General features: G+C 31.2%; 1 protein-coding gene across 1 annotated transcript in view; it reads left to right on the forward strand.

Moving 5' to 3' along the window:
• Positions 1–12,900, forward strand: part of LOC130450704 (probable G-protein coupled receptor 158) — a 452,310-nt gene that overhangs the window by 428,648 nt on the left and 10,762 nt on the right. Inside the window, exon 10 of the mRNA XM_056789262.1 lies at positions 7,957–8,062. Coding sequence (XP_056645240.1) covers positions 7,957–8,062 — 106 coding nt within the window. The remainder of the gene's footprint in view (positions 1–7,956; positions 8,063–12,900) is intronic.

Raw genomic sequence — 12,900 nt, forward strand, 5'->3', positions numbered from 1 at the left:
ATTTAGAGATCATGCTTCGACAAAACAAACGTTTTTCAAAAACCAAATTAGCATTATATCCAAGTTGTGGCTAATAATTAACTATCCATACAAATCCCATGCGAACTTTCTATTGTTTGAAACAGGGCTGGGAGTTTTCTTTGGGACGCATGCCGCTTTCGATTTTTCAGCAGAATTTGGATGTAGATTTATATTACGCTAGGACATAGATAAAAATCGCAGTAAAATCCGATGGATGAAGAATATGGTCTAGCACTAGGATGCTGAACTTGGCAGGAAACAGACAGTGCGAAATGTCCCGTCGTTTTATCATGATGAGTTTTCCCTGTGAAGGATATAACGTTGATTGACTATCAGAAACCTAATGAAGCTACACGCTCCATTCATTTACTTATTCTTGCTTCTTTGGCTCTAAGCGAAGATAGGCTCTTCTTTTGCATGGGTTTGAAATCACATTATCCTTTCCAGTAATTTTGGGTAATTTGGCATACAAAGGATCAGTGCAAACTTTTTTGCAAGCTTCTTGATAATTTCTTTGTCAACTCCCAATGTTTCAAACGAATCATATTACAAATTTTTTAACATTGTTATCCGTTTTTGATCTCGAAAAACCAGGAATCCTCTGGAACATCTTCTCTGTCATCCAGAAAAAGCCTAAGCAACACGTGTACGTGATAAACATTGAAGCAACTAATGCGATTGAAGGTTACGGCTCTACTGATTCATTTACAGCAGTGATAGAGAGTGCATTAGTAACAGAAGGTATGACGGTAACAAGAGTCGGTTGCTGGTGTTCGACACATTCGCATTTTTTCTGTAACAACGTTCATCTCGTACATTTATAATAAATGATATTAAATTATACTTTTGTTCATTTACAACAGCGCTCATTGAACAAACTATTAAAGAAATATGTTTTTAAAAGCAATTTACAATATGAAACGAAATTATAAATTAGATGCTACAAATGACAGAACGATACTTTATAGTTTCGATAACATCATCTGACCTCTACCTCATCAATTATCTTGTTAGGTGTATTATACCGGGTGTCCCAATAAGTATAGCTCTCGGCCATATCTCGGAAACCGTTTATAGTGTAGGAAATTATTTACAGAGTTGTAGGTCCACAGCCAGAGGGCGTAATTGAATGCCAAAAATTTAAAAATGAGTAATTTACAAATTTTGCCTTATTAAGATGCATTCAAACTATGATAATCTTATTCTTCAAGAAATTCAGCGTATATTTGATCACAAGTTTTAGTCTATCTCTTCAAATAAGAAGTGGGGGGAAATGGGAACTTTATTATGTAAAAACGCCTGTAAGTCCAGTTCTCCTTAACCTATCTATGCAAACTTAGTCTTTTTGAAGAGAACTCATTTCTACCAATGTAAGAGTTATAATTTCGAAACAACCTAATTAGTAACTATAATTATTTATTTTTTTAAATCTAACTCTCCTCGAAAAATGTTGAATAGAAACATATTACTAATGCTGTCACCGGGAAACTGCGTTATAGAAGTTATAATGAAAATAAAACTTAAGGTATCTCGCTAGTAACGACCTAAATGTTCACATTGTCGCCCTACAATTTCTCAAGGTCACTTTTGTTATAATTTTTTCCCCAAGCTGTACTATAAACAGTTCCCGAAATATAACCGAGAGCCATTCTTATTGGGCATCCGGTATATTCCTACCAATATATTAATTTACAAAATTTATTTTATTTACAAAGTAGCTTCCGAGAGTAGACAGTGAATGTATTCTAAGATCAAATTTTAACAGTTGGTCACGCACTCGGGTCCTACTTAAAAACTTGATTAACATAAAGTTATAATCTCCTTTTAAGGGGATTACAATACTCTAATTTCGATTTAATAATTAGGATTACATTTAAGACAAAGAAAATTTATTCATAATCAATTATTTCCAATCAATTGAATCTAAAGTATATAGGGTGCTACATGATTGATATATAAATTCAACATTTTGTCATTTTATCAATTTAGTTTTCGCTTCAACATGGGCACGAGCTCTGTTTGCCATAATAATCCTTTGTTAATAAGAAGCTCCAATATTTATGATCCTTCACTTCCGGCTTAACTTAAGAAGAAGTGAAATTCCTCAGAGATTAGTCTTAACGGTTTTCTTTATTTAATTCGTAATTGACAAAGCTTTGCATATAACAATCTTCCAATATATATGTTTTACTTATTCTGACGCTAATAGATTTAGTTTCAACTTCCAAATACTATATATAAAATCATCATTGTTGGCCCTCTTTTTTTCTCCCAATAGTTAAAGAAATACAGGAAGAAACCAAGTACAAGGATTGTCCCAGAAGTACCTGGCCTGACCCATAGATGGTGGCAGTTGCTGGAAAAATACCTCTGTATTAGAAAGTACACAATCTATATAGCATTCAGTTTGAAGAAACCACGTTGTTTATTATTTGTTTGTCAACCATCAATAGTGAACGTTTTCAGTCAATTGGTAAACATGGAAAAGATTTTTCATCGTTATGTCATACAATACTTTTATTTGAAAGGCCTTAGCCCAACCAATATAGTACCTGAACTAGATTCTACTCTGAGTGAGACTGCTCCTTCGTTATCAATAGAAAAATATTGGGTAGCAGAGTATAAACGAGGCCGTACGATCTGTGAAGACCAGCATCGCAGTGATCGACCAAATGTGGTGACGACTCCAGAAATATTGTAGAAAATCCACAAAGCAGTACTGGATGATCGTCGAATGAAAGTAAGTGAGCTAGCAGACATAGTAAGCATTTCAAGAAGTATGGTGCATCGCATATTAACTGGAAATTTGGACATGAGAAACCAGTGCGAAAGTTGGGAGCCGCGTTTGCTAATGGAACAGAAACAACGTCGTCTAGATGTTTCCATAGAAGGTTTGGCAATATTTCACAAATTTTTGCGCTGTTTCATAGCCTTGGATGAAACGAGGGTACATCACTTCACACCCGAAAGAAAAGAACAATCAAAACAATGGACTGGAAAAGGAAGAACCGGCTCCAAAGAAGCAAAGACCGTTCCATCTTCAGGAAAGGTCATCCCATTGGTTTTTTGAGATGCGCGGGGGATAATTCTCATTGACTATCTTGAAAAAGGAAAAACTGTCAATGACGCCTTTGGCTAGGAAGAAAGTGTTATTCTATCAAGACAATGTACCAGCTTACACATCCGCTATTACAATGACCAAAATTAATGAATTAAAAATTGAATCGTTACCTCATGCACCCTATTCACCAGATTTAGCCCCCTCGGATCATTTTCTGTGCCCAGACTTGAGAAAATGCCTCGGATGTCAACAATGAAAGAGCTTGACGATTCCTATTATAAAAAGTATATCGAATTTATTAACAATCGCTGAGAAAGGTATATGGAGCTAAAAGAAGATTACGTTGAAAAATAAATATATTTTTTTCCAAAATTTTTGTATTCTCTGTTGGGCCATGTACTTCTGGGACCATCCGCGTAGAAATAAATATCCAACGAGAGAACTCTCAGATCCTTCTTATTTGGGATAAAGTAAATGAAAATAAAAGTATCGATTTAGTATAATAAAATTTAGAAGGAACTTTTACACAATACAGAAAATTGGAATTGTGTTAATTTCATAATGTAAATGTACTGACTAGCTTAAGAACTTATTTACTAATGAGTTTAATAGAGTTAGGGTGTAAAGGTAATGTAGAACATAATCGTGAATTAGCCCGTCCGTATAGTGGCGGGAAATATTACTTCACTGGATGTATTGTACCGGATGTCCCAATAAGAATGACTCTCGGCCATATCTCGGGAACCGTTTATAGTACAGCTTCAAGAAAAAAAATTATAACAAAAGTGATATCGAGAAAAACCTGAAAATTATTTACAGAGTTGTAGGTCCACCGCTAGAGGGCGTAATTAAATACCAAAAATTATAAAATGAATAATTTACAAATTTTGCCTAATTAAGATGCATTTAAACTATGATTATCGTATTCTTCAAGAAATTCAGGGCATATTTAATTTCACAAGTTTTAGTCTATCTCTTCAAATAAGAGGTGAGGGGAAGCTGGAACTTTATTATGTAAAAACGCCTGTAAGTCCAGTTCTACCTAACCTATCTATGCAAACTTAGTCTTTTTGAAGAGAACTCCTTTCTTCCAATGTAAGAGTTATAAAACAACCTAATGAGTAACGTATACGCTAGAGGGCGCTATTTATTTATTTTTTTAAATCTAGCTATCCTTGAAAAATGTTGAATGGAAAGTTTTAATTAAGGAATATAAAAGTAGTAGTACTATAAACGATTCCCGAGATATGACCGAGAGCCATTCTTATTGGACACCCGGTACAATAACACCATTTCATCACTTTATATTTCTTTTTCTCACATTTAAACGAAAGTTCAGATTCTGGTTATAACTTAATTATTTCATCTACTCCAACAAAATATTTACTATTTCGATATGAATTATATTACAAGAGCTTTCTATATTCTGAAATAGTAACACGTGAAAATATCTATTTTTACTCGTATGTTCCATAGTTAGTTCACGCACGAATATCATACAATATTTTATATACGACCACATTAAAAAATAGTTTTGTTTGCAAACAGAATTATAAATATATATTTGTGACAAAATTTTACAGGTACATAATCGAACAATCTAACATAAAAACTGATTTCAATTACTCACATTAATATTTCAGTGAAATTTGGACAATTGTTCATATTTTTAATAATTATTACTTTTGGTAATTTTTTCTTTAACTGTAACCTCGCTACTCAAAACTGGCGACGTTAGTTTCTATTTTTGAGGTTGAAGGCGCCCCAGTATCGGAAAAATCGACAAGTGTCGATTTGGGTTTCGGCTCCTCCAGTGCAGAAGATTCTGCTCTGGGCGTATCTTAAAATTCCTGAATTTCAGAATCTGGTTAATACCAACAGGTACATTTATTCTTGCGATATGTGAAACAAAAACGTTTATTATTTACCTCTGATAGTCGCAAAGACACATATTTTTGTAAATATCTGGGAAACTTGGTTTATGGCTTTCTAATTGTCGTTTTATGAAGATAATAAGCTTATAAAATTTACTTATATCAATGCTTAAATTTAAATTTATGGTAGTTTTCAACATTGAATAATGGGACCATAACGTTGACCATTTCCTATGATATTGACTTCACTTTCCCGAGAAATATCCAATAAGAACATTTTCCGTGTAATTTTTGATTTTTTTATGTTACAACAATCCAAAAAATCGCCATATGACTGTATATTTTTCTCAACTTTTTCGGAAGTAGGTTTTGAGTTACAATGCACGCAATTCCTGAAATTTCAGGTGCAATCGAATTCTTTTTCCATGTTTAATTAGCATAACAATCAGCGTTTTATCAATCAAAATTTGAAAAATATTTTTCAAAAGACGATGACGTCTCACACTTCTTAATGACAATACAAAATTAGTACAATTACAGAATCTTTGACAGAACACATAATACAGAATGACAATGATAGATTGCACACTCATTTTTACCTAAAACCATGTACGATGTACTAAAAAATAGCAAAACATACCAGGTGTCCAGAAAATTCACAATTACTGAACAGTTTTATAATATATTTAAAAAATATGCCACCAACCACTCAAGTTGTGGGTATAAATAAAATAGGCAGAGTGTCAAAGATAGTGGCAAAGTTTTTAAATCTTCCGAAACCAGAACATTATACTGGCCACACCTTTAGGCGGTCTTCAGCAACAATTTGAAGCAGGTAGATGCAGGAGCAGATCTTGCTGCATTAAAACACCATGGAGGATGGAAATCCTCTACCGTTGCTGAGTAATACATAGATGACTCTGTAACTGATAGATTAATGACTACTAATAAAATAATGAATGCTATTAGCAACACAAGCACATTAAACAAAGAAGTTGCAAATAGAAACATTCAACATAGTATTGAACAAAATGCTGAACAACATACTGACACTGCACAACCCAAAAACAATGCAAGTTTGTGTACTTCATCTATACAGCAATAAGACATACAAGGCAATAAATACATATGTTAGGGATACCACCAATAAGGCAACATTACAAAATCCACTGCAATTTAGTTATAATAACAACTTTACATTTGACTTTTATAACGTCTCAGAAAAAAAGTAAAACAAAATCATTAATAATTATTTAGTTCTTGTTAGGTATCTAATATAGTTACAAAAAATTTATTGGTCTATTCTTTAGTTATATAATATATAACATAATCATTCTTTTAGTTTTTGTCATCTCTACAAAGATTTTTTAACTTTTCAGCACACGTGTTTATATACTTTTCAACACATGTGCTGAAATACTTTTCAACGCATGTGTGATATTGTTTAATTGACTTTCTTATTCAAAAAATACGTTTTTTGAAGAATTTTTTACGTGGTCGTAGGGAAAATAGTGTACACAACTCCAAACTCGTTACGTAATATACTATTAAAAAGCATGGTTCTCTTTCGCATGCTTTTAGACGTACGAGTATGCATAATATGTAATTTCAATATTTTTAAATTCTTAATTTCAATTGTGGTCGTAGATAAAGAAACAACTGTAGTCAATTATTTTGATCGAAAATTGCCATTGTGTACAACACTATTATGAAAAGACATTTTGATTAATAAATGTATGAAACTTGTGAGTTTTCATGAAAAAGTTACTATACATATCTGGTCAACAGCTTCTGTAGCTTACTGCTTCTTCTTTTCTGTTGTGGGCTCTTTTGTCCTGCCTCAGCATTATAATCCTGGTATGTTCAGATCCAGTCCTGTCGTCTGTTTACTCGGTGTTATCCTAGTGTGGTCTTTTAACCTTTTTGCTTCTCTTTTATTATTAAACCTTTCCATTTTGTTGACTCGCATGATTTCTCCTCCACCGTAGTTTGTCGCTGATGTTTAAGAGTCTGTCTGTTGAAGTTATCCACCAGTCTTGTTGTCGTGCTATTCTTCATTACATGTTAGATGGATGTTTCCAGATATGATTATTCATTTTCCAGTTCCACTGCATAAAACATGAACGGTACTGGTGGTCACCTAGAAAGCTATTCTCATGGTAGATTCGTTTCTTTAATGTTGTTTTCTTTTAGAGCACTTATACCGCTTATTTCTAGACAAAGGTGGACTGCTATTCATAATTTTAAGAAAGACAGAAAGCACTTTACAGACATTCTTCCAGCAATCATCACGGAAAAAAGGGGAGACATACAGAGGATGCTCGGTTATATTAAAGCTTGTCTGAGTACATTAGCGCCATTATAAATCGTATAATTACCTTAAACAGCAAAGCCTTACGCCCTGCAACGAAATAGGGGAGAGATTTTTTAAGTACATTAAATCATACAGCATTTAATATCAGATATAAATTTGAAAATATATTTCAGGTTTCATTTTCGAATAGTTTTCCGTTATAAAATTGCTAACATTACATTTTTTTATTTTCTATAAGGGAAGGTAGTCAACAGGAAAAAGCCAAATTCGATATTTGGGATCATCCATTAGATTTTGAAGAAATTTCAAGGTTTTTTTAGATCTCATTTTTGTATCCTCTTAGTTAATATAGTTATAACTTGCCATTAACATTGTTGCATACTAACTAGAGCAACTAACTGTAAATGGAAGTTTTTAAGACTTTTATCATCATCACACAAAACGATTTTCTAAGAAACTAAAAATGAAATTAGTGAGATATATTATCGAATATAAAACATTCAAATTCAGACACAGATGGATGTCAAATATTAATATGTGTTATATATACATGCTCTGATTGGTAATGTATTATCGGAAAAATGATAGAGATCATTAATATCCATTCTTTTGAGTTTAATGTATGACTGACACTTATTGTGAGTAGTAATTGTTGAATGTAAATATTCTCATATTTTTTTTTTCAGGTTGTTCTTACAAAAACCAGCTAATCCAGATTTGATGTATATCATATTTTTCTGTCATACCCAGCTTACTGTGACCCTTCTTCTGTGCTTAATATTCGGTAGTAAGGTAAGTGGAAGTTTTATGGTTTCTTATACTTGCATTGGCTCTTGATGAAGCACTAACACTAGTTTTTCATAAAGAGCTGATAATAGTGAGGTAAATTAAGCAGTCGATGGGAATTATTAGTTTCATTGAGTTTGGACGTTTACTTGATGCTAATATTCAGAAAAATAGAATCTCGATATTTTAATCGCATATTTTTCAAAATAATTCGTAAGAAACTGAAAATACTATAAGCTTACGTCGTGAAATAGTCTTAGCCAGTAGTTAACGGCAAGTTGAAATAACTGTAACCGAGTTCTAATCTAAATGAAATCAATATGATTACAATATTGAGTTTTTGCCATAAAAAAATTTCCTCTCCAAATTCTTCTCAGCAAATATCGCAGCCGACTCAATGATCAGCTGAGACAACTTGTACCCTTTCCTATAGCTTTATAATTGTTGATTTTAGTTAATCCGTAGTATTCATATACTAATTATTTCAAACTTAAATTTTCATTAGATTTCGCTGAATTGAGAATCTCATTACACATACAATCAGAATAAAGAATATCCCAATCTTCAAATCATTCAATTTTCTATACTCGCGGGATATCTTGTTCAAGTTCATAGTTCTATCAAGTTGAACTTAAATTAAAACTTGTTTTGACTCTCTAGATCTTTCAAACTAGAATATCCGCTTGATTTATTTAGTTTTAGAAATAAATGAGATATCTAAATGGGTTTTAATCTGACATTTTGATATTGTTATATATATATATATATATATATATATATATATATATATATATATATATATTAATGCATCTGTATCTTGATTTTCTGTTTCAAAATTAGTTTTTTCAATAATTAATTTTTGGAAGAAAGATAAAATTTGACGTTTCGACTTTTCTTTAAGTCAAACGATGTATAAATTCTGTCTAAAAGAACTCATGGTAATTGGGGTAATTGGAAAATATGATTTTACTTTAAATTCACATGAATAATCATTCACTAATGGCAGTGAATAACCAGAAACTCATAGCTCCAATATTTTTAATGATTGCTGAAAGAAAATACTTTGGAAATAATAACCTAGCTGTTTTATCATAAAATTTCTCCGTTTTAGAAATATATGAAAGAGTAAGCCTTTCCTGCTTGCTACATCTATGAATATTATAAAAAGCATAAGAAAAAAACGAGGTTAATTTTTTTTTTAAAAGAACTCATAGCAATCAGGAAATATGAGTTAATAACTTTTAAATAATAGGAATAATCATTCACTAATTGCGGTAAATAACCAGAAGCTCATTGCTCCAATATCCTTAATGATTACTGAAAGAAAATACTGTGGAAATACTAAAACAAATATTTTTTAATTGGGATTTATCTGTCTTTGCAATTCAGAACAATACGGAAAGGAAGATTAATGGGACAAACAAACCGAAAATCTTTACATTCATTCTATGGTTTTATGTTTGTGAATCCCAATGTGAATTGTATCGACTTAGTGCAGTCACTTAAGCTAAAAAAGCAGTCATCATCCGAATGGAACGAAATAATCTGAAAGTTTGTATAAAACTTGATTATCTGAAGATTGTAGAGATAGGAATGCTACACAACTTTTATAACGCAAATACGAATAGAGACGAATAAAGTGATCTATTTTTAAAAAAGACTGATTTTTGTAAACTCCGATTTTGAATATCTGAGGACGTTCACACGTGACCATGTGGAAATTTACTTACTATATTTCACTCTTAGGTTATACCCTTAACTTGACTGGGTTACAACCACCATATTTTCCATATGGTTGACGCAGATGCAAATGAAATTTAGTAGTTAAGGCTTAGATGCCAATATAACGTCAATTTTGTCGGATCGAATAACATTCATCTCAAGATAGGTGGATAGTAATGATACACATACTTGAAGTCGATAAATCATTAAAACTTTTCAGTGATGATTTAAATAAATTGTGATTGCTTAGAGGCTTAGACTATTACAACTTAGAGGTGTTCATTCGTTCGTTTATAGTTGACATGTTGTTTACAAAATGTACGCGAAAATTATTCAGCGGTTTGACTGATTTTTCTATAATCTTTCTTCTTCTTCTTGTTTTAGTATAATATTGATCAAACCAATGTCATTTAAGATTATAATCGATTTTCTTTAACAAACTTCGTAAGTATCAATTCATACTATTAAAACGCCTCTATTGCATAACTTTATAGTGAATATTGTATTCTCAGTGGAACTTTCACCTTGTATATATGAGATATGTTAAAAAATACGGTGAATTATTGTATTAAAACAAAGTAAAAAGATAAATAAAAGAAAAATTTTATTACTGTTATACATTTATACATATCTCTTATATTGTACATGACCATAATTTCAGTTCCAGACGATGAATGCATAAGTATTTAGGCGGGGAGCCGGTAACACTGAAAGTCCCGTCATGGTGGAATCGAAACATTTTTATTTAAATAAATAGAACATAAGTATAGGAATAAATTGAGCTCGGTATGCGTGGATTCCAATCGCCGAAACAATGTGAAAAAAAAATTATTAAAAGTGGAAAAAATATTTTACCATCATCACGGATATTAATTTTTTTTGTATTCGGCAGTAAATTTTATTGGCTTTTAGAAAAAATCACGCAAACCACTTTTTCTTGCCGGAAGGGTCTGCTATACCTATTTGAATTGTGTGATGAGGACTAAAATTTCTCCATCATGCCGGAAACTATTTTTTTTATTTTATTTATTTTTATGTAATTTTCAAAAATAGCTTGGTATGCGCGCTCAAAAACTGCCGGAAAAATCATGCATACCATCTTGAAGTGCATAAACTATATTAGATCTACTCCAAAATATACGGTATTCAATACATTTATTTTGGAGTAAATGCTTTTTGTCGAATAAGATGTTTTTTTCTCTGCTTAGATTTAAAAGAATATGGAGATTAATATGATTTAAAGAATAATAGGAGATTTTTTATTTTAGATAATTGAAACAATAAAAAAATATTGAAATAATTGACAGTGGCATTTTGCATTTATAAATATGGTGCGTAAAACTTTTTGTGACAGAGTTTTCCAGCATGGAGGAATATGACTAGAATTGAAATTTATAAGACCTTTGTAAAATTCTTCTTTGTCACTGGTGCTGGTTATATTATACATTTCGTTAGTAAATCTGTTTTCTGTAGATCTGTTTTCTCTTCGTCATTGATGTCTTCCGGATCCGTCAAATGTTCAAACATATTTTGGTATTCTTCAACACACTGAATCAATTTTCACTACGACACAGTACAAAAAAAACAGTATAAGATGATGATATTCAAAAATATAAAGATGCAACACTTCTATCCAAAATAGAAAACGAAACGACGAAACATTCGACACTTAAAAGTAAAGCAAACTGAAGGGACAGAATAGCTTTTACCTTCTAAAATGCCCAAAGGCAACCTTACCTGAACTAAAGAAAAGTAATAAATATATACATCGAAACCATGGAAACTATATATTCTATTCTCCTGTACTAAACTATATTATGTATATAAAAAAACATTCATCAACAAGAATAATTTTACAAGAAACATAATTATTATTGATGTAATATATGAGATCATAATAATTATGTAACAACGGCAATTCAACAAAAAGCATTTACTCCAAAATAAATGTATTGAACATCGTACATTTTGGAGTAAATGCTAATATAGTTTATGCACTTCAAGATGGTATGCGGAATTTTTCCGGCAGTTTTTGGGCGCGCATACCAAGCTATTTTAAAATTGCATAAAAATGAATAAAATAAAAAAAATAGTTTCCGGCTTGATGGAGATATTTTAGCCCTTATCACACACTTCAAATAGGTATGCCAGACCCTTCCGGCAAATGGTGTGCTTGATTTTTTTCTAAAAGCCAATAAAATTTACTGTCGAATACAAAAAAAAATAAATATCCGCGATGACGGTAAAACATTTTTCATTTTTTTTTTGATATTTTTTTTCACATTGTTTCGGCAATAGGAATCCACGCATACCGAGCTCAATTTATTTCTATACTTATGTTCTATTTATTTAAATGAAAATTTTTTGATTCCGCCATGACGGGTCTTTCAGTGTTACAGGCTCCCCGCCTAAATACTTATGTATTCATCGTCTGGGACTGAAATTATGGTCAAATACAATATAAGAGATATGTATAAATGTATAACAATAAAAAAATTCTTACAATAATTAATTAAGATTTTCGGTAGTTTTGAATTGTATTAATTCTTGCAAAACTTTTCAAGTTCATAGGATTCAAAGTGACGTTAATAGAAATATCGATTCTGGTTACTATAGGAATTTTTATTAATGTTTAATTGGTTAGATTATGAATGACGTTGAATTTTTATGGGTTTGATAAGGATAACTTGTAGTGAATGATGTTCAATATTGATTGGTTAATTTATGGATAACATTAAATTTCAATAGCTTAGATCATTATGAATATAGCTCAATGTTTCTTAGTTAGAATATAAATGACAATAAATTTTATAGGTTAGGTCGATATAAATTAAGTTGACATTTATAGGTTAGGTGAGGTTAGTTGGTTGTTAATGGCGTTGAATTTTTATAGATTTTGTTTTTCCAAAATCTAAAAGATATGCATAAATTACACTAAAGTTATTTAAATCAGTCTTCTTATTATTGTATTGATCATTTTGGGCAATATATGTTAATAGACGTCTATTTTTAGAAACAAAATAAAATATTTAGTAACACTCAAATTAATAAAGAGAAGTGTTAATTGAATCATGTAAGATATTCCGTGTAAAAGCTAAGGATATTAATTACGTGAAGAGTTT

The sequence above is a fragment of the Diorhabda sublineata genome, chromosome X, assembly GCF_026230105.1.
Source record: "Diorhabda sublineata isolate icDioSubl1.1 chromosome X, icDioSubl1.1, whole genome shotgun sequence".
NCBI lineage: Eukaryota > Metazoa > Arthropoda > Insecta > Coleoptera > Chrysomelidae > Diorhabda > Diorhabda sublineata.